Below are 24,023 nucleotides of genomic sequence, written 5' to 3'. Positions count from 1 at the left end.
CCTGTAATAATAGCTTTCACCTATTATGAATTTATAGAAATTTTACTTCATTCCAGCAGAAATCAGGAATTTAAGAAAGGAGCTAAAATAAACAGTAAAACAATTCCCAAAATAAAAAGATGATGCCATTACTAGAAAGTGTTTATGTGATTTTTTTCACATTATTAGCATTTCTGTGCTCTGTATTAATTATTGGCTATGTACTTAATCAGAAAACCAAGAATATGTGAATGGTTAGTTACTATTTCATATTATGAAACTTTGACATAATTACCAATATCACAGTGATTTATAGAGTGGGTATTATTTTTTAATACTATCATAAAAAAATATAGCCACTTCAGAGATAGAATGAGCCAGAGCTGAACTTTTGTCTTATCTTGCTCTTTTTGTCTAGATCCCACTGTTTGCCTAGAATTATTCAAAAACAATGAAAGTAAAGTTTCTGTTACAAAATCACCAAAGAAGGCACAGCCCAGAAGAGATGATCACTTTGAAGGTATGGTTTAATCATAGATACATAGGTAAAAAAGGTAAAGATGGAGTATGGGATTGTTGAATCACTGTATCATACACCTGAAACTAATATAGTACATTAAGTAACTAGAACTGAAAGAAAAAGTTAAAAAAATAAATAAATAAAAGAATTTGTAGAAAAAAGATAAAGATGGAAAATTGTATCTCAAATAAAAATTTTTAGGGGTGCCTGGGTGGTTCAGTTGATTTAACATCCGATTCTTGATTTTGGCTCAGGTCATGATTTCATGGTTTGTAGGATCAAGCCCCACTGCACTGATAGCAAGGAGCCTGCATGGGATTCTCTTTTTCTCCCTCTCTCTCTGCCCTGATAGTGCGGAACCTGATGCAGGGCTCAAACTCACGAACAGTCATACTATGACCTGACCCGAAACCAAGAGTCAGATGCTTAACCAACTGAGCCTCCCAGGCACCCCAATAAAATAAGTTTAATTCTCAGCAGTCCTAAAGTACATATATGAAATATTATATATAAGGTATAATTAAATAAAAGTCAAAATATGTCTCTTGGAGCTAAAATACTAATTTAGTGCATCGATTCATTAGCATAGTAGTTTAGTATTTGTATCAGTGCTTACATAAATTTAAATTTCTTATATTTTTATGTGAAATCTTATAAAGCTATTTCATCAGTGTTACTAATTTTATTCAAATTTTACACTGACTGATATTAGCCAATATCAGTGGAAGTGAACCCATGTGGAAATGATATTCTAATATATTTACTTTACTGCCAATATACACAAATTGCATTAAATGTTATAAATTAAACTATGGAATTTTAAATATTTTACTATATTTGAAGCTTGCCCAACTGACTTTTGGGGTAAAGGATTTATACATCTAAATGGCAGATTATATTTCTGATTTCAGCATTTGGAAGAATTATGGACTTACATTATTGAACAGAAATATTTAAATATGTCAGAGAAGCCAACATGACTTACAATAAGTTTGCCATTGCTTTCTCTTTAATATTACAATATTCATAATTTTATCTATACTTTTGGATTATAATTTCTAATAGGAAAAATACATTTGAAGGGAAGTGAACCACTTAGAATTTTTAATACTCTGTCTTCTATACATTTTAAATAAGTCTTACAATTTATGCATTATTGGAGCACCTGGGTGGCTCAGTCGGTTGTGTCCATTTTTAGCTCAGGTCATGATCTTGTGGTTTGTGAGTTCAAGCCTCACGTCAGGCTCTGTGCTGACAGCTCGGAACCTAGAGCCAGCTTCAAATTCTGTGTCTCCCTCTTTCTCTGCTCCTCCCCCACTTGTGCTGTCTGACTCCCTCTCTCAAAAGTAATTATTAAAAAATTATGTATTATTATAGCATATTGAAAATAGATATTTTTATTTACAGAAGAAAAATTTGATAAACCCCAAATGTATACTTTTCTTTAGATGCCTATTAAGTATGTAGCAGTGGAAGACATGGGGTCTAGAATTTTCTTTAGTAGTAAATATATACATAAGAAGATAGATAAAATAAGTATAGCAAATTATTGAATTTTTTTGGATCAGTAGATGATGGTATATGTAGGCTTGCTCTACCATTCAATTGTTTTTTAATATTAGAAATTTTCCTTAGAAAAACATTTTTAAAAATTCGTGACCATTGAAGGTGTCAAAAACCAATATTTCAAAAAAATACTTATCAATTAGTATTTTAACAAAATTAAAATATGTTTTCAATATAAAATAGGGCTTGGGTTTTAATTAGTTAATTTCCTTATTACAGTCTTAATTTCACCATTTCACTGTGAAAGAAAGAGGTGAAATTCTGCTAAAATCAATAACAATACCACAGCTATTACCTGTTAAATAGAAGCATTGTTACTTTAGAAAGGCAATGCCTAGTGAGAAAGATAATTGGGGCATTTTTGCCCTTTAAATTAGCATACATCTCACAATCAAAAGAGAAATCTATCCCAGCCTGTTCTATAGGTCGCATTATCTTGTTCTGTGAAGTGTGAAGGTATGCTACCAGCTAGAATAGAATATATATGGTATATTTATAGATTTGTGTGTTAATATAAAATATGCTAGGAATAGTTCAAATACTGACAGAAATAAAGTAGACTATAGAACATAGAACATTTCTACCTATGCTTCATGATATGAAGTTATATGTTTTTGTTTACTTTCATCCATATGAAATGCATTTAATTTACTTTTTTTTTTCTTTTTGCAACCTCAAATATATTTGTCATTTCATTATTTTCACTGAATGGTCATTATGTATTATGTGGGTCCCAGATAATCTAGTGACTGACAGTTATTTTCAGCGTTGGTGTTCTTTTTTTGTTTTTTTTTGTTCTTTTGTTTTTGAAGGAATAGGCTTGGCAAAAACAGCTGTACATGGAAGAACTTTTTTTTACCTAGTATGTTTATTTCTACCTTCTTTTAAGAGGGAAAGAGTGAAGCAAAGGTAATTTGATCATTGCTGGCCAGGTTGAATCCCAAGGTGACTTTACCTGTCTCTCTGGCATCACATGCTTCCTGGACTCACATTATTTCCTAACTTGCCGTAAGGGCCAGTCGGCTTCCCCCTGAGTAGCCTGACTCACCCCAGCTTCCCAGTAGAGGGCACATTTTAAAATCAGGCCTTTTGAGGGGCGCCTGGGTGGCGCAGTCGGTTAAGGGTCCGACTTCAGCCAGGTCACGATCTCGCGGTCCGTGAGTTCAAGCCCCGCGTGGGGCTCTGGGCTGATGGCTTGGAGCCTGTTTCCGATTCTGTGTCTCCCTCTCTCTCTGCCCCTCCCCCGTTCATGCTCTGTTTCTCTCTGTCCCAAAAATAAATAAATGTTGAAAAAAAAATTTTAAATCAGGCCTTTTGAGATACAATTTCTATAATATAAAATGCACCAGATTTAAGAGTACAATTCAATGAATTTCAATATATTCACAATAACACAATTATCATCACAATCTCATTTTAGAGCATTGGAAGGACTTTTCCCTTAAAAATTTCAAATGAAATTAATAGTTGGGCATCTTACCCCCCAAAAGTGAGGGAGATCAGAATTAAATCTCAGTGTAGGTTTAGATTGAATGTTCTATCTGAAACATTCTCTCAGCACAATGGCATCGCAGCACTGTCTTATAATTTCCTTGGTTTTGTTGAGATTAGATGATAGTATTATTCGATGATTTCTCCCTATAATTCCCATTTATAATAACACTGTGTGATTTTTTTAATGTTAAGTTTAAAAAATATTTTCTTCTCCACTTTGCAATATTATCTGTGGGGTATTTCCATGATTTCTCTTATATATTATACTAAAATTATTTAGTTATTATTGCTGCTTTTTTCTGAATGTCACTAATAGGACAGAGAGGGTGGTCCATATCCTCTATTAGGCAAAAAAATACACTTAAATTTGAGGAATATTTGATGAAATATCAAATAATATTAAGTGCTATAAGGTAAAAAATTATTCCCTTTTAATAGACCATGTTTTACAAAGTATCTTTCTATTTTGCGATAACATGAAATATTGACAATTTTTGTCTAGCTGCCAGATTTAGAGCTGTAACCTTATGAAGGCTGAGGAACTTTTGACCATACCTGGTCCTAGGGTAACCTCATACATGTGCAGTATGTTAGGTATCAATCAGTTATTCCTGTGAGACAAAGCTAAGAGTCTGAGGACTTTACAGATTCAACATTGGTTTACTTGATTGACTTGTTTATTTATTTATAATTTATTTAATGTTGGATTACTGTTTTCCTTTACCCTAGGTCACCCATAATCCCTACTTAGGCTTCAGTATCTGATCTTGCCTTAGACTTTGAAACACTTTCTTGATTATTACCTCAGAGATCTCCTACCAAGTTTCCTTTTTTATGGTAAAATGCTCAGTGTAGCATCCTGACATCACTCTTCCATAGCTATCACTGGTATAAAAAGAAGCCTAGCTTAATAAAGATAAGTCTAGATTCCAGAGTTAGTCTAACACTAACTGCCTGAATGGAACTGAATCTTGATTCCACCATTTATTGACTCCGTGGCCTTGAGGACATTATTTAACTTCCCTGTTTAGAATTATTTTTCACATGTAAAATTGGATACTAATAGTACCTAGTTGTTGGGGATTACATGAGATCCTCCTTGTAAAATGCTTGAAATACGCAGTATAAATATATAGTTAAGTCCTCAAAACTTGTAACCATTTGCAATAGTCATTTTAAAAGTACAGCTTTATTCTTTTTTCCTCTTGCTTGCAATTGGTAGTATTTATTGTATTTCTTGCTAGGTAGGTACTGTGCCAAGAGTTTTACTTAAATTCTCTGATTCAATCTTCAAAAACTCTGAAGAATGTATTATAACTGGCAACATTTTACAGATGAGGGAACTGGTTTTGAGAGTTTGATAGGTGATTTGCCCAAGATCATACAGAGAGTAAGTGACTGAACAGAAATGGAGATAATTTCTTTATGGAAACAATGCTAGCAAAAATCAAACAAAATGCAGACACTGAAGAGCAAAGGTTCTTGGATAATGCTGAAATGTATATACAACCTTAGAATCAAAATATTTAAGAAAAAGAATAAAGACTAATGATTAAGTTAGGCAAAACTCTGGGAAACTAATAGCCAATTTTGTTCTTTCTCATAGCTTGCATTAATATAAATTAAGAAACAGTTTAGTACCAACATGGTGATAAATGTCTAATTTGTGCCATGTAATTAACTCCTACCTCATCTAATATTATTATTAATATTATCATGATTATCTAACATTATTAGGGACCGTATGTTAGACTTTAAAAGTGACCATATTTTTAATCACCTATTTTAATTTTCAGATAGATGAGAACATCTCCACACAGCCCAAAAGTAAACACTCTACTTTTGAATCATTTTTTCTTATTATTATTTATTCACAAATTAAGTGACATTCTTGCCCTAATCTGCTCAAATTTTAAAATTTGCTACTTCTAAACCAATGCCAAATTCAGACTTTTGGCTTTAGCCAAGGAAGGAAGCTAGACAAGCCAGGAAAACAATTGGATCTGGCCCAACAACCTTCTCAGAGAGGCAAGTTTTGTCTTCGTTCCTCCATTCCCTGGGACATTTTACTTGATTTTAATGTCAGGTTTTCTTAATTCCCAGTCTGGTGCTGTCATCACTAGCATGCTTTCTATTTCTCCTCTTATAAAACTGAAGATTTACACACACCATATGTCCTTTTACATCATAGATGTTCAAATATTTTTGTACTAAATTTTTGAGCATTGAAGACATTAAAAGACCTTCAACTTCTATAATTTTTACTTCAGAGCATTTCTAGCCAAACCATCTTCCTTTGTGGTATTTTTTATTGTATGATTACAAGCATTTTCTCTTCTAGCTTTCTTCCTTTTAATACCAGCTTAAGGCACAGTGTCACATTATGTAGATTGTTTTAAAGTACGTCTTGTATTTCTGTAGTTGTATAGAGTACTTGCTATTAATGCCAATGTGATTAGGTATTAAGAGCTGGGAGAATAATTGCAAGCAACCAAAGAATACCTGATGTCATGCTGTAAAGAAGAGATGTTTGCAATCTTATTTCTACTGAGCAAGACTCAATATTAGTCAAAATAAACAAGGATCTGAATATTCATAAAATGTGCTCTGTCCATCAGTATCTCAGTTTGCAACAATGACTCTACTTCAAATTACTATTTTCTTACTAAATGTTAAGCTACATGTATCTCCTTGGTATTCACAGTCTTTAGGATAACACCTAATGCATAATGGATGCTTCATAAACTTTTTTAGTGAAGAAAAACACAAAGGACCATACCCTTAAATAACTTCAAATGTAGATGGAGCTACATGATGCTTCTATAACATCTTTGAATATGCTGTTTCCTTTGATTAACTGGACTCACTGTCCTATGCATTGAAGGAAATCTCTTCACTTGGCTAATTCTTGTCACCTCAGACATTAATCCCTTAAGAAAAAATTTTTCAATTCTAGCTTACAACACCACTTACTGTGTTCCCACAATAACCAGAATAAACTTATATCTACCATATGAAAAAATTAATTTAATATAATATAATATAATATATAATTATGATATGATATGATATGATAATAGTCTCTTTACTCTTGCTTGTTGCTCACTGCTTGTACAGGCATTGTTCTATGTGCTTTACCTATAACATAATGAAATCCTTACCACAGCATTTTGAAATAGGAAACAAAACTTCATTCATATTAGAAAAGTAAAAATTTGCCTGTTCCTACAAAGAATTAAAAATCAACTAGCAAAATCTTGTCTAACTTTTGTATGAATGTTTTTATTTTTCAACCTGACTAATAAAAAAGGATCTGGGGAAAGAGTCAATAGAAATTGGAAAGTAAGTGGGAAGCTCAACTTTAAAGAATATTGAAGGTCAGGTGCTGTATTTTAACCTCCTTTGTAGAATTTAATATGATGCATTTTATGTAACTTAAGTATTTAAAATCTTCCCATGATCTCTCATTGCTCTTAGAACAAAAGCTATCGTTTATATCATGGCCCACCTGACTGTAAATGTCAGAACCCTTTTCAGTTCCTCAAGTATGATAAGAAATTTTTTACTTTGAGGCTTTTATACTTCATTGTTCTGCCTGGAAACTCTGCCCTCCACACTTCGCACAATGACCCTCTCATTGTTTAGTTTGTGTCTCCAGTCCCATGAGAAGGCTTTCTCTCACAACACTACCTTAGTAAATTTTTCCTCTCTACCTAGTAACTCTCTCACCCAACACCCGCTCCATTCATTACATTTATCTGCTATTGTCCTATTTAATCTAAATTGTTAAAATTTAACTTAAATGTTGTATTTCCACTAATAGAATGTAAGCTCTACCAAGGGAGAACCATGTCGGGAAGATCTTATTTAGCTATATCCTCAGCACTTAGAATAGAGCCAGATATATAGTTGGCACTCAATAATATCTGAATAAGAAAGAAAAATATGTGTAAGCGACATAATTAAAACTCCCTAAATATATTTTAGACAGTATCATGGTATTTTTTTATATAAGGTTCAGAATCAATTTAACTTTCTACAGAAAAAAATCTGATTAGGAATTCAGTCCAGTAGAGCATGAAGCAAACTGTAAATTTAAAAAAAAAATTATCTGTGGAGGGGCATCTGGGTGGCTTAGTCAGTTAAGCGTCTGACTTCAGCTCAGGGCATGATCTCGATCTAGTGGTTCGTGAGTTTGAAGGTTGCCTTGGGCTTTGTGCTGACGCCCAGAGCCTGGAACCTGCTTTGGATTCTGTGTCGCCTTCTCTCTCTGGCCCTCCCCCTCTCATGCTTTGTCTCTCTCTGTCTCAAAAATGAATAAACATTTAAAAAAATAAAAAAATAAAATATCTGTGGATAAGGGGGATTCAGGAAATGGTAATCCCAAGTTTGAAAAAAGCTGATTAAACTCTTCCTTAACCAGATTAGTTATAAAGAGTTTGTATTTTCTACTTTCCCCCAAATTCAGCCAAAATAGAATATTTATTATATATTTTATAGTGTGTATATATACCTTATGTATAGATGATTTACATATACATATATACTTTATATGTATTTTTTGTGTGTATATGTATATATGGTGTGTATATGATTTAAAAATGGGAAAGGATTTCAGAGCTCTTAAGGTTTTTTAAACAAACCATGTTATGTAGACTATGAGATGTTAGTTTATTTTCCATTAAAAAATACAAGAGGACTTCTACTTCTGGTAAGAGAAGACTATGTAATTCAAACCAACCCTCCTGCAGAGAACAACTTTAAAAGCTGGAAAAGTTATTTTTAAGAATGTAATTGAAGTCATTAGAGAACTAACAAGTAAGCAAAGAATTATGAGTCAAGAAGAAAATACAAAGATGTGAGAAGCTAAGCAAAGCATTTGATAATGTCACCAGTCTAGGTGCATTGCAAATAGACTTTCTAGTAGCCTTTTGCCAGAAACAAACATAAAACATCTCCAGAACTAGATAACATTCCAAACTTCAAATTACCTCTACATTTTTTCCTATGCAGTGTTTGGCGCGCACACACACACACACACATACACACACACACACACACACACACACACACACAGGCATAGAAAGAGATGAGACAACATTGAACACCAGGATAAACAATGGATACACATAGAGCCAACAAGATTTCAGATAATGGAGATTTTTAAAGAAATATACGTAATAACTTTAGGGATATAGAAGAAATTGAGGATTTCAACAGATACTGAACTTATAAAAATATCCAAAAGAGAAGTATAACTTAAAAAACTGAAATTAAGAACTCAATGGATAGATTTAACTACAGGTTAATCAAAACTGAGGAGAGATGGGAAAATAGGTCTGAAAGAAATATCTAGGGGCACCTGGGTGGCTCAGTCATTTGAGTGTCCGACTTCAGCTCAGGTCATGATCTCACGGCTTGTGGGTTCAATCCCCGCATCAGGCTCTGTGCTGACTGACAGCTCAGAGCCTGAAGCCTGCTTCAGATTCTGTGTCTCCCTCTCTCTCTCAGCCCCTACCCATCTTGTGCTCTCTTGCTGTCTCTCTCTGTCTCAAAAATAATAAACATTTTTTAAAAAATCTAAATTGAAGCATGAAATGAAAGAGAATCAAAAATACAGGAAAGAGATCAGACATGCAAGATTCAGCAAAAATGTCTCACACACATGTAATTACAGTCCAAGAAGTGGTGAGAGAGAGTGTCATAAAAGTAATGTTTGAAAAGTTAATGGTTGAGAATTTACTAAAAGTGAGGAAAACTTCAAGTTGTAGATTTAAGAAACTCCATGAACCATAAAACATATACATTCAAAGAAAACTACACTGCAGCATATCATAGCAAAATTGCTAAAAAAGAGAGAGAAAGCAAAAAGAAAAAAAGAGATAACTTTTTTTTTTTAAGAGACAGAGAAAAAAAAAGTTTGTTATCTCCAAAGGACCAGTAATAATAAATAATGAAGCTGGCTTCTGAATAGAAATGATGAAATCCAGAAGACAATTGTTATATATTATGCCACCCCCAAATTCACAGGTTGAAAGACCTAACCCTCTCATTATATTTGGAGATAAAGCTTTTAAGGAGATAATTAAGGTTAAATGAGGTCGGGTGAGTGGGTCTCTAATCTAAGAGGACTGGTATACTTATCCAAAAAGAAAGAGACATCAGGAGTATATGCTCACAGAGAAAAGACCATGTGAGGACACAGTGAGAAGGTGGCCATCTATAAGCCAAGGAAAGAGGCGTCTGAGGAACTAAACTTTTAGCACTTCCATCTTAGACCTCTAGCCTCCAGAACTATAAGAAAATAAATTTCTGTTCTTAAAACATCCAGTCTGTGGTATTTTGTTATGGCAGCCCAAGCTGACTAATGCACAATGTAATGATATCTTCAAAGTACTAAAAGAAATTAAGTTCCAGTGTGAAAGTCTATACCCAGCAAAACTTTCATCTTCAAAAATGAAAAACAAGGCACTCATGCCACCGAGCTCCCCATCTGCTGCTTCTCTGTACAGTCACGAGGAATAAGGAGGAGAACACCTGGATTCCTGAGCTAACCTTCACAAAGAAAATGGGGAAAGATAGTGGGTTCTGAGATAAGGAGTCCATGGCAACCTTTTTTTTTTTTCCCCTTATCTTTGTTGTCCCTTGCTCCTTGAAAACAAAATCTCTCTGCCCATCTGTATTAGATGCCCACCTATTGCTGTATAGGAAAATTTCTGTCCTTTGAGATAGCCAATAATCCTGTCAAGGTTTCAGAGAATTATTACAATACCTTAGAAAGTTCGTCATAGAGAGCATTAGTCTTCTATCTGAAGAAGGCTACATAAGATAACAAAGTAACAACTGTTTTGCACTGAGAAGTCAGGTTTGAATCTCATGTAGATACTCACTAGCTGTGGACTCATGCCTTTTGTTTTCTCATCTGTAACTGAGAACACCAGTCTTTACCTCTCATGATATTTTAAAAATTAAATGTCAATCTAAGACTTTAGCTAAAGTTGATTGATCTGGAAACCCTCACTAAAACTTCAGAGTAGATATTTTTTTTAAGACACATACTAACAAATATAGGAAAGGGGCAACAGTAATATAATTTTATAGACTAGAAAACATACATATATGACTAACAGTGAGAAAGCAAAAGCTTAAACTAGCAATGAAATATGAGAACTATTTCAAACTCAGAATTTCAGGATGATGGTATTAGGCCCAGTGGAAGTAATGTGAAGAGATCTGGATTACCTGTACAAAATTTTTGAACTTAATTTTTTTTAATAGGATAAAACAGAATCTGTGACTCAGGAAATCCTTGCTTGACACCTCGCTAAAACTAAGAAGAGTAGATGTAGGTATATGTTAAATGCTAAATTCCCAACCCCTTCCCCTGTTCAGCTCCCAGAATTCTGATAATCATGTTTTTTGGTCCAGATGGGCATAACAAAATACCATAGACTAGGTGGCTTAAAACCCAGAAATTTATTTCTCACAGTTCCAGAGGCTGGGAAGGTCAAAATCAAAATACCAGCTAACATAGTTCCTAGTGAGAGCTCTCTTTCTGGCTTATGCATGGCCACTTTCTTACTATCTATGCACATGGCTTCCCCTTGGTTCATGCATGTGGAGAGAAGAGATCTCTCCGTTCCTCTTCTTACAGGGCCACTAATTACATCATGAGGGCCCCATCCTCATTACCTAATCTAACCCTAATTCCAAATGCCATCACATTGAGAGTTAAGATTTCAACACAGGAATTTTGGGGAAACATAAGCATTAATTCCATAGCACCATGCCTTTAACCTCCAGGAAAGAGATGATAAGAGTGTTTCTGGATATTCTTATCAGTCCAAGAGGAAACATTTAAATATTGACATCAGGTATTTCCAATACAGGACTCTGGTAAGTCATCTTAAGGTGAAGCTCTCAGAAAAGGCCTCATTCACTGGTGCAGAGTTTCCTATCAACCTTACAGACCCCCTGCTCTAAAATATAAGCACACAAAGGAGGATCTGAAGCAAATTTAAACATGAAATATAGAGAAAAAAACCTAACAAATGTAATAGTCAATTTAAATAAACACTGTACCAGGTGAACAGACACTACCAGGTGAAAAGATTCTTCAAATATACAATGAATATTGTCATTGATATAAAATTGCATCCATGAAATAAGAATGAGATGCTATAATAAGAAAGAGAGGTCAGAAAACCAAAAATATCATTCTGAAAACAAAAACTTGGTATCAGAAATGAAAACTTGGCAAAAGATTAGAAGATAGTGTTAGAAGATAGTGTTAAAGAAATTTCCCAGAAATTGGAACAAAATTACAAAGTGATATGAAATATGAGAGGAAACATAGAAAAGAGACTTATTCCAGGAGGTCCAGCCCTTGATAAATAATAGGAGATCCAAAAAGAGAGAAAATTCAATAACAAATAGATTGAAAGAAATGATCAGAAAAAAAAGCATTCCAAAAACTCCTAAATTAAAGGATACCAGTTTCTAGATCAAGAGAACCCATTGAATGTCAGGAAAATGAATGTAAATAAACCCATCTTTATGGTATATCTTCAAAAAATGTCATAAATCTAGGGACGAATGTAAGAGCCTGAAAGTCCTCCAGAAAGAAAAACAGGTCACATGCAATGCATCAGTTATCTAAAAGCATTAATCCCAGAATCCAGAAGATAATTCAACATTCTTGGAAAAAGTTATTTCCAACCTAGAATTCTGTAAACATAGAAACTATTAATAAAATTTAAAACTATAAAACATGCCAAATCTTAGGTTATCTCCCTTGAAACTTGCTCAGCAAGTACTGGAGGAACTACTCAAAAATAAAGAAGTCAACCATGGAAAAAGCATACATGAGATCTCTCAAGGAAAGAGACAAAGGAATATTTATGGTGATGGTGAGGAGAGATCCAAGGTTGCATGGGCTTAGAGATTAAATACTTCATAATGACAGAAAACATCATGAGCAATTTCTCTGAGGAAAAAAAAAATTCCTGATTGTTGTATGTGCTCAAACATAAAGGAGGTATATTCTGTAAGAAAAGAGTTTTGGGGTGACCTGTGGATATGTGTATAAAATACTAACACATGAACATATAGTAGATGAAGCCTATAGTAGATGAAACTAATGAACTCACATACATAGAAAGCTAGCCTAATGTAAAAAATGAGATAACTAAATGTGAGAAAATAAAAAAAGTTGTACAAGGCACGAAATGTTATCTGCAACTGCTGTGCTGGTTTTTCTCAGAGCAGCTGTGTATTTTGAGTTCAAATGAACACTTAAATTGATGAAACACAATAGGAAGAATACAACACTAAATTTACTCAGCTTTAAGGAAGGACAAAGGAGAGGAAACCACAAAGCATGCTTAGTATAGAGAGGACATTGTGATACCTGGGCAGAGCATCTGGTGTGTTCCAGTCCTTCTTCACTTAGGAAACACGGGGGCGTGAGAGATGAGGCTGTAAGTGTGTGGACAACTTCAGTTAAAGGAAGCCATCAGCTCTGGGGATCCCAGGAGCTTTTTATAATCATTTAGTCATGTAGTCTTCTCAACTAGTAACCCAGTCTACTTAGGGGTATATATCTAGCTCCCATTCTCTGGTTCAGTTGCATTTCATTCATCCTGCTTGCTTATTGCTTAAGATTCAATCTCAACAATGAGGTAAAAGCACTTAGTCTGATACAGCTGAATTCTCATTGATCTTACATGTGGTATAGATTAAGTTCTAACAGTTTTTTTGACCCGAGGATCAAATCCTCATACCTTCCTGCAGCTGGAGGAAAACCATAGAACAAGCTATTAACCCTTCTTTTTCAGTACCTTATATGGCTGAGTGGTAAACAATACTTACATGTCATAAAAAGATAAACACTGAGTCATGGTGTAACCAAAAATTATGGTCTTTTTTAGGAACTGGGAAGAAGAGGTATATATGTGTATGGTAGAGATGTTGTAAAAGGGCTAAATCTTTATACTGTGAAGTCAATAGGTAATATAGATATATAAAAATAAGGACATCAAGATACATTCAGACCAATAGTAGAAGAAATGACTAATGGATGAATATGGTTGCCTTTAAGAGTATAAATTGGGGATAGGGAGGGGGCAGAGGTGAGGATAACCATTTTCCATTCATAAAGACATGCCATCTATAACCTTGATGCTTTTTTTAAATGATTACATGAGATATTTTTTGAATCATCCATTAAAGGGTCTTGGTTTTAATGAACAGATAATAAATGAAAACATATTAAGGTAAAACAAGAATTTTATAACAAGCAAAGCAGAATTCTTCATCAATAGACCAAATCTATGATAAATACTAACTGGTATTCTTGAGACAAAAGGAAAAAGATTCCAGATGAGATCTTGGCGATACAAGAAGTTATAAAGAACAAAGAAGGATGGATATGTAGGTAAATCCCAATGAACTTAGACCAGAAGATCTAATAATGATAGTAATTTCTGGTGAATTTTACATATTTATAGATGGGTAACAACATTTTTGCATTGTTTTTCATAACTCCGCATCAAATCATTTGCCTAGTTTTTTTCTTTAATGAGTCTTAAATTCATCTGATTCTATTTTTGCTTTCTCCACCCCAACAGAAACACATACACTAGGAATTATATAGAACTGGATTTGGATCCCAGCCCAAACCTATGTAATTTTGGTGAATTAACCTTTCTATACTAAATTTTCTCATTAATTAATTGGATCAAATAATATATACCACATAAGTCATAGGATAAATTGAATAAAAATGTTTAGAAGATATTAGAATGATCTAGCCTTTAAATGTGGGAACTAAGACTTAATTCCTTACATTCCCTATTTAACCTACCAACACATCTTTATTGACTATCCACTATGAGCTTGGCATTGTGCAAGAAGATGAAGATAGGGTGGTGAATGAAATAAACACAGACCATGGGTAATAGAGTTCACTATCTGGTTGAAGTGGGAGCTGAGAGTATTTATAAAAACTCATGTAAGTATATAATGACACAAATGAATAAAATTCTATGGAGGAAAAGTAAAGGGAGTTCATTATGAATCTAGCCCAATCAGATAAGGGAAGAAGTGACACTGAATTTGAAGTTCAAGAAGCAGCAACTAGGCAAAGGGGGTGGTTGTATATAACAAGTGTGTGGGCCTGTTGAAAGACTTTGAAGACAAGGATAGCCTACACCATTCAAGGAATTGAAAGAAGACTGGTATGGCCAGAGATGAAGTTGGCAGGGAACAGAGCAATTTTAGTCCATTACTTTTGGTCCATGTTGAAGAATTGACCTTCGGTATTACAAGAACAACAGTCAATGTAAGCAAAAGATGAAATGGTCAGATTTGTTCAAGTTGCGGTTGTGGAACATGTGTTGTAGAGAACAGTTAGAAAGGAAATAAGAGTGAACATTAAGACCAGATTGAAGGTCACTGCAGTAGTCTAGCGTGGAGATGGTGGCTTAGACCAGGGGAAACACAGTAGGCATGGAGAGATAAGGGGAAAAAGCAAAGAAATCGTGGCCACAGAGTATGAGTATATTTCACTTGCTCTCACCCATTGAATGAGAACAATAATACCTATCCCATAGAATAGTTGTGGGGAATGAAGTCACTGCTGAGCATAGTGCTCAGTATGTGGCAGCAGTCGTTACTTTTATTTCCAGTAGCAGTTACAAAGATCACTGTAACCTGCTCTTTCTTAATAAATGGTTTCCCACTTCCTTCCCAAAGCTAAAATTTTCCTCCTTGCTTTGGATGTTATTCTGCCTGATGCCATGATACTCTGCATGTTTAGTTATCTCCTGTCTTTTGTTTCTTGGCCTTCCTAAAATCAACCTATGAGGAGGCTACAGGTCTGCCATTGAACATGTGATGCTCCTTTTCAAGCTGTTACCCTTCAAGCTACGTCCCTCTCTCTCTCTCTCTCTCTCTCTCTCTCTTTTTTTCTTAGCAACCTCCTTAGGCAGTCTAATCAGGGCCTTTGTTCCCCACCTTCTAATCATTCTGTATTTTTTATTTCTTCAGTAAGCGTCTTTGAGCTTCTGTTTTCTTTCATTGTACCTGAGACTGGAGGCACGAGTAAAAATCAGTTCCTGCTTCAGAGGCTCAGCCTACTGAGAGACAAACTAATAAGCTGAAACTGAGCATGTCATGTACAATACATTTGTAAAGTTATGCAGATTGTACACTCTGGTCACATCCGCATCATTCTCTTCAAACTGTATTCATTACAGTAATCAGCGTTTACCTCTTAATTGCTAAACTCAGGAATCTCTTTTCTGCCCTCATTCTACTTTCCCTTTCTTCAGGAATTTCTCTACCTAGAATTTCTCTTCTCCCTTTTTATGTTCATCCCGCTCTCCTGAATCTCCTGTTTATCTGGCCACTCTTTTTTAGTTGTCTTCTGTGCCTGTTTCTGTGTCTTAAATATCAATATCCCATGGAATTTTGTCTCTGATCTTAGTATATTCAATCCACATATTTATTTACTCATATAGCCAATGTTTACTTGGTCAGATATTATACTTCGATATACATATGCAAAAGCAAACATCGTGGAAGTACAAATCATACCTATTCCACTGGCATCATGAAAATATCAAGATACAATGCCTAATCCTCTCACATACTGTATGTTTAGAGGTAAAGATAACTAAATGTCTATCTCCATCCTTCCCCTTTTGATTTGTCTAGGGACTTCAAACCCAGTAGGTTTATTTATTTTTTTTTTTAATTTTTTTTCAACGTTTATTTTATTTTTGGGACAGAGAGAGACAGAGCATGAATGGGGGAGGGGCAGAGAGAGAGGGAGACACAGAATCAGAAACAGGCTCCAGGCTCTGAGCCATCAGCCCAGAGCCTGACGCGGGGCTCGAACTCACGGATCGCGAGATCGTGACCTGGCTGAAGTCGGACGCTTAACCGACTGCGCCACCCAGGCGCCCCCAAACCCAGTAGGTTTAACATGAAGTATATTTCTTCCACTCTCTCTACCTGTTTGATACTTTCTTTCCATCTGTTAGTAGTATCATTAGGTATTCACTCAACCTAGAAAACTCAAGATAATCTTAATTCTGTTCTCCTCCTTACTCACTGAATATAAGCACCACCTCACATCAGCCAATGCCTGCAATGTCTCTTACTTTGAAATACTGTAATAGCCTGCTTTGTAGTATCTGCATTTTGTTCAGTGTTGTAAATGCTGTCATCTATGTTTGCACTGCAATGTCTTTCTAAACTATAAATCTGCATATAGCATAACCCATCTTAAAATCTTGTAATGCCTTTCTGTTTCCTCTAGAATGAATTCCGAAGTCTTAAGCATACAGTGAGCTTTACATACATTTCCCAGCCTACCTTTCCATTACTACCTTGTAGCATCTCCCCACTCCCTGAAATATCCTCTAACCATATTGAACTTTGTATACTATATCTATATGATATATCTCAAATGCTTATTCTTACCTTTCCAGTTTCAGACTTTTGCTTATCCTTCATGACTCAGATAAATGTCATTTCATCTGTACATCATTCCTAATACCACCTCCCATAGGCCTTTGCCTATCTTTCTTTAATATTGTCCTATAACTATATGTTTTTATCTATTTCCTCCCCTGACTATAAATCTTTCCAAGGTCATGGATCCAGTCTTAGTCATATTTCTGTTTCCTCCGATCCCCAAAGCCTAGCCTAACAGTATTAGATTCATCTATATTAGGCACTCAATAAGTATTTGTTGAATTAATAAACAGTTCTGACTTAAAAAAAAATATCTTTGGATTCTCAGAAACACTCTTCCTGCCAATTGGTATTACTCAAAGTCAGATATTGGCCTGTTCCCAACTTAAACTTACAACTCATTCAGTGTTCACATTCAAGCTTTAGGTCCCACTGTCTCAGCCACCCTTTGGGTCTATTTAGCAAACTTTGGAATTCATTTAATCATTTCCTACTTAAGCCTCACCAGCTGTGAGGGTTTGGATCTTGAATAATTTCATCATTATGAACAGTATCCCTTCGTTTTAAAGCTTCCTAGTTTTTTAAACATTTTTTGGAAGGATAGAGATGAGTAATATATTGAAGTCAAGGTATGTTTTTGTGTTTCTAGAAAACTAAATATTTTCTATTTTCCATTGAGATTTTAGAGTAGTTTAATAACCTCGGGAGACCCCATGTGTTTCCCCCAAAGCTTCACTACCTTCTCCAAGATTTTTTAAAATCATTATTTTAATTATAAAATGATACTCAACCTAATGGGTAAGAGAGTAAGGTGTGGAGCTGACTGCCTAGGTTTAAATCCCAACTCCACCCCTTGCTAGAGGTATGGCTTTGTCATACACTAACCTTTCTGTATGTCTTTCCACATTGATTAAATTGGCATAATGATGTGAAATAATGCACAGGTCTCAGGGTCAAGTAAATTGATCAGTACATATGAAATGCTGGGAATAGTACCTAATGCATAGCAAGCTCAATACATTTTCACCGTTGCTATTATCAGGAACGGTAGCCATTTTCAATGAAATTTGTACAATTTAGAATTCGATTATAGTAACTGGATACATTTTGAAACATTATACTTTAAAATATGATGTATGTGTGTAGGGGAAATTTATTATTCTGTTTTGCTGATCATTTTTACATGGAAAGGGATTTTCCAGATGAGGGTAAATGCATATACTTGAATGAATAGACAAGATACTGATTGTGGTCAGTGATTCATTCTATTCTGAATTTTAGCTGGACAAATTTGACAGGCAGCCTTAATCCAGACTTTTAAAAGTGATGTCAGTCAATCAATCAGTCACACTTCTGGCATTAACCTCCCACCCCCAATGTATATGCAATCTCTTGTCATTTCTTTTCTTCACTCTGTATAAGGTCTTGAACTTAGGTAGCCCATTGAAGCATGAATTAAAGAAGAAAACTGATATCTTTAAACATTCCAGTAATAAATCTAATTACAAAAATTAACTTAGTTTTTATCCCCCACTTAGAGATAAAATATTTTGATTCAGATATTGATATATGTTTTGTAAAGATAAAATTTATTTTGCAATTTTATTCAAGAATAGAAGAAACTAACACTTTCAGAATTGCTGAACAAGGGCAGTGAATTGATTTTCTACAATTCTTGTGATTCTAAGATTTATAATTTTTAATAGTTTTGAGGTATTATCAATATTATATAGAAATAAAATTATCCCTTGAAGCTTTCCAAAATATATCCTGTGTTTTTTTTTTTTTTTTTTTTTGCATCTGTGAGATTTCCCTATTTAAAGAGAAAAGATTATATCAAGTACTATTTACAAATTAATTAAGTGAGTTACTATCATAAGTAATATTTAGTCTTAATTTTAAGAAATTAAAACCTATTTACCATGGAACCATCATATAATCATCACCCAAATGCTGAGCTCAAAGTTTATATCAGGGTCAAAGTTGCTGGTCACTCAGAATTGCCACTTGTAAATGACATGCTTGTGTTTAAATGGAATTATTTGTTCGTGCTGGTGTATACCTTGAAGTTGCTTTCCAATTTCATGTTGCGCTTGCTTCCATTATCATGTATCTGTACATGGGCATATATACAAACGTCCATCTGATAAACAGAGTTCTTATTTTTGGCATGCAATGTTAAATTGGAATCTATACATGCTTCCTTAAATTTGCTTGTCTTAACAGATACTATATCCCTTAAATCTAACTTTATGTGTTTTTTTCCTTCGATATATTTCTGTTAATTTTAGGAGCATAAATGTTTAAGTATATTAATTATGTAAGCTTTTTCTCTTGCTATATGTATGTGTTAATTTATACATTTGAATATTTCAATATTTAAAATATGTAACTTGAATGTTCATAGTAAAAATGCCATGCATTTGGAGCCTTAGATCTAAGAGATTTGAATGTGTTCTCCAAAATATCTATAAAAATCTTACCCGTCTGCACCGTTTCTTCGAAGAGGAAAAATGTTCTTGTTTAAAAAATACTAATAGTCATCTCCAAAATAAGTGGTCCAATCATCTCTGAGTTTAAAATGTTTTCCTTTGAGAAGTATGTAAAAACACCTGAATTATTTTCCTATAACTCATCTCACCCATAATAATAAGAAAATGTAGAAATAGAAACAATGACAGGGGTTGGTATATAAGAAGGAAAATAGAGGCTTTTATATTTTTTTATTTGACTATTAGCTAAAATTGTATGTGCCAAGATTTAGGTTAGTTGAAACCCCCTACAAAGGGGCTTATGGAAACAGTAACTGATCCTTCTAACATTGTGTTTTTTAATACACCACGAGAATGCACTTCCCCAAAAGTCTAAGATCCCTATCTTGGGATGTGATGAAATGCTTTTTAAAAATCTATAGTAGAGGAGAAACACCTTTCTTAAAATTTTAAATCATGTCTTTAACATGAGTTCTCACAATAGAGCTCGGCAGACTGAAATATTTTCTCATTTTTTAAGGGAATTAATGGCTCTCCACCAGCCCTTTAACATGTAAAATGAGTAAGTTACTTGTGTCCAGTACATCCAAAAAAGAGCCAGGATAAAATAAACATAAGGGGTTGGATATCTTGGAAAAAATCTGTCATGGGTTTGGGTTAATCATCTCCAGAAGAAATTCAACTTGATGCCTGAAATGTAAGACTTCTTGGAGAAAGCAGAAAGGCCTGAGGCAGTGTTGATCTGAAGGAGTGCTCTCCATGGGTCAGAGCTGCTCTGCTGGCAGAGTGCAAACCCAGTTCACAACCGAGGCCTCTGAAAAGTTGTAAAAGACTGCAGGGGCCTTCCAGTGCACGCACTCCAGCTTTGGTTACATAGTTTTAATAGCCCAGTTTCTTATTATAAAATAAAACTTAAAAATAAAATCTGTGCCTAATTTTCCAACTTTCTGTCTGTCAGTGATAGGATTGCTTCCTTTAACATTTGTGGAAGAAAACATCGACTTTAGTGATCACTTTAGTGATCATATATAAAAGTTATATAAATATGGAATACCTTTATTTGGTGCAATTTTCATAATGTTCTATTCTTGGGCACCCAAACACTGGGAGAGTGAGTTTTTCAAGTGATACTTTGGCTTAATTCTCTTCTACCACTTTTCATCCATTTTTAAAGTATAGTTTTTCCAGCCACAAGCTCCTCTTCTCTCCTAAAATCCCTAATACTACATGCCTTGGAAGCTGTGCAAAATGGTAACTTTGATTTCCAATAATGATCATGGACTTCAGGAAAACTGATCTAGTGCTAAATGAGTCAGATCCAGTATTTACTCATTTTGCACCAACTTCCTCTTATTTTGCCTATTTCCATCATCAGAGATAGACTGTATTCACTTGAAATAATATCAGGTGAATATAAAAAAAAAAAGAAGACCTATCACAGGCTTCACTTAATCATTATTATACCGGAATAACTACACAATTTTATCCTGTGTGATAGTAAAATCTGCTGCAAACTTATATGGCAAGTTTTAAGTGTACTTCAAAAGATATGTAACATAGAGGAATAACGTTTATGTTCCCTTTGCTTTTACCCCCAGTTATATAGCACCCTACTGCCCAGAGACTTATATTATCCCTAGACTTAGATGTTAAGTAAAATATCTATGCATATTATGCATATCCTAAAGACTGTTCCTTTTTTGCAGATGTATAAGGCTGTTCATGTGTACTCTTATACTCATAATCTTTCTGTTTATACTCTGTAGATTTTTCTTAAAATTGCTGTAATCATATAGGCATAAGCTGACTAATTCCAGTAAAGAAACTTCAACCTTTTAACAACATAGGAGTCAATCATTTCAATGAATAGAGTTCTAAGTGCTGAAGCATTTCAAATCCTTTTTCATTTGACCACTCAGTGACCTGATAACTATTTCCTGTCCCTAAATAAGGTTGTGACCCAGGTCTTAGAGTGCGAAACTCAGATAATTTTAGAAACAAGTCAAATGCCATAGAACTAAAGAAATAGAAGACAGTTTGACTAAAATTATTCCTTTTAAAGTGGAATTATTTATCTTAAATATGAAAGAATCGAAATTAAATATATTACCTTCTATTTGTTCATCACATTTAAAACTATCAAAATCATTGATTTTATTGCCCAATATGATGGAAAATCACCAGCTGTCTCTAAAAGATTATAGTATAATTTCTAATTTCTATTCCTTTAAGGTATTCAGATTGTAAAATGAATAATTAAGTAAATAAAAAACAAATAATAATATTTCAATAACTCACTGGAATAGTTTGAGAATGGTGATGTTACAAATTAACTCCAATTAGATGTGTATATATGTATGGGTGTGTGTGTGGATGAATGTAATCTTCTGTTTTCATTAGAGTTTAAAACTACAGAAAGAAGAAAATCATAAAAGAATAACAACAAAAAACTAAGTACATTTCAGAAAGTATGGCAGGAATGTTTCTACTCACCTATTTTAGCTGCTAAAATGCCTTTGGCAATTGGATTAGGGGAAGGAAGACTCTTACAAGTGCATTTTGCTGATCTGAAAATGTAATTGACTATAGTTTGTTTTGATAATTTTTTTTTTGCTTTTCCATAACTTGGATGTGAAATAAAATGTTATGAAATGTTAATTATTTTAATGAGGTCAAGAAGTGTTTCCTTATAATAACAGTTTTAATGTTTAACATACATTTGATACTTTTCCCCCTTGTATAGTTAATAAACTTATGAATTAAGAATATATTAGAACTAAACTTCAAAATATGATTTTTAGAAAGTAAATATTGGGAAAAGCCTCTGAAATTGACACTTAGTCTGAGTCATTTAAGCTGAGATTTACACTTTTCACAGGGATCACGCAATTTATCAGACAATTTAAATTGTCAGTTTTGATCTCACACATTCTAAAGAATCATGATAAATTAAGAAACTAGTGCTATAGGGCTGGTTAAATAGTAAGAAAACTATTATCTTAGACCGTGTTTAGAATATGATGTGCCATATTCTTAAGAAGCATGCTTTTCTATTGTTAATATACTAATTATACAGCCATGAAAAAACAGAATTTCACTCTTACTCAGTTGAATGTCGAACTATTGCCAATTTTAATCTTTCAGTTTTATAATTTGGATTATTGTATGTTTTATTGAACCATGTCATGAAGTTGTGTATATGTATGTACACATTGTGTGGGTGTGTGTAATTTAAATACTAACTATAAGAATTTTCAGGAGTGAAATATAAATTAATACAAAATAAATTCAAGCATTGAGCCCTTGCTTTTCTTGTTTCTTGGAATTTATATGAACAAAAGAGAGCCCAGGAATGTATGATTTTTCAGCATGATTTGTGGAAAATATGTAGAGAAGTAAAACTTATAGTAAAAACAATCTCCCAAGGATTTTTATTTAAATTAAGCAATAACTAAAATGGTAGCATAACTAAAGATATTTTAAACATTAAGTTAAATACATGGACTAAAATTAAAATAAAATAAATTTGCAAGTGTGATTTGAGATTTCTTAAAATGTGGTGGTAATAATTCGTAAACTCCAAATTGCTGTAAGGAAAATGTGAACTAATATTGTACATTATGTATCTCATATAAATACCTGAATGCAACTCTTTCCCATATATTTTATTTTCCATATTTGATTTAATTGCATGTTTTAGCTACTTATTTATAACTATACCTTTTGTTATATATTAATTACTTTTGTAAGTTTTGCAACTTTTATCCAAAATTACTATTCTGAATTGACTTGCTTTTATATAAGGTATATGCAATGATACATAAATGGTAATTACCTGACAAAATTTGAGATTATTTAATTTGAATATGAGACTATTTTCCTTGTTATGTAAGTATAAAGCACTTTATGCATTAACAGTATGGAATTTAAATTTATTATCACTATGGTCAAAATTTTAAAATTACAGTTTAGAGCAAATAATAAAATAGAATTAAATGAAAAATTCATGCATTTAAATGAAGGTTTGTTGTTGTTAAGGTCAGAAAACAAAAAATTATTAAGCATTCACTTGATCTAAAGAAAATTGCAGTGGTAAATTTAAAAACTGTAATGGATTAAGACTAGAAAGTAAACTCTAAGTACCAGGAAAAAGAACTCAGATTTAACCTACAGATGACCTGGGCTTGTTTGTTCAGATGACAATTCTAAAAGTGTGCAGGGAATATTCTTGTTTAATACAATTATTTGCCGCAAGCCTTGACCTCAGTGACTGTCAAGGAGCAGATCTGAATTGGCCCATTCTCTGATATGGTGACATTGCTTCTGTTGCCTCGATTGTGACCTCTGATTGCATGGTACTCTTGAGAGTTCTATGTAACAAGCGTAACTCCTGGTTCTTAGCCAGGAAGGTTGATCTGCCTGCGTGTCAGCCCCCTTATTCTGAGTTACACATGCTGTCTATCTGTTCATGATAGATAGCCATTATTTTG

The 24,023-nt window shown here is 33.8% G+C and overlaps 1 protein-coding gene across 3 annotated transcripts in view; it reads left to right on the top strand.

Annotated features, from left to right (window-relative positions):
- LRRIQ1 (leucine rich repeats and IQ motif containing 1) overlaps window positions 1-24,023 on the top strand; it is a 230,869-nt gene that overhangs the window by 133,474 nt on the left and 73,372 nt on the right. For all 3 annotated transcript variants that reach the window (XM_086712713.1, XM_086712712.1, XM_086712711.1), the window contains one exon: window positions 398-499. In XM_086712713.1, coding sequence (XP_086568839.1) covers window positions 398-499 — 102 coding nt within the window. The remainder of the gene's footprint in view (window positions 1-397; window positions 500-24,023) is intronic.

Source organism: Puma concolor, chromosome B4, assembly GCF_028749965.1.
Source record: "Puma concolor isolate L17-30 chromosome B4, mPumCon1.1.hap2, whole genome shotgun sequence".
Lineage (NCBI taxonomy): Eukaryota > Metazoa > Chordata > Mammalia > Carnivora > Felidae > Puma > Puma concolor.
Note: the sequence above shows the minus strand (reverse complement) of the source record. Positions and strands in the feature narration are given on the sequence as shown.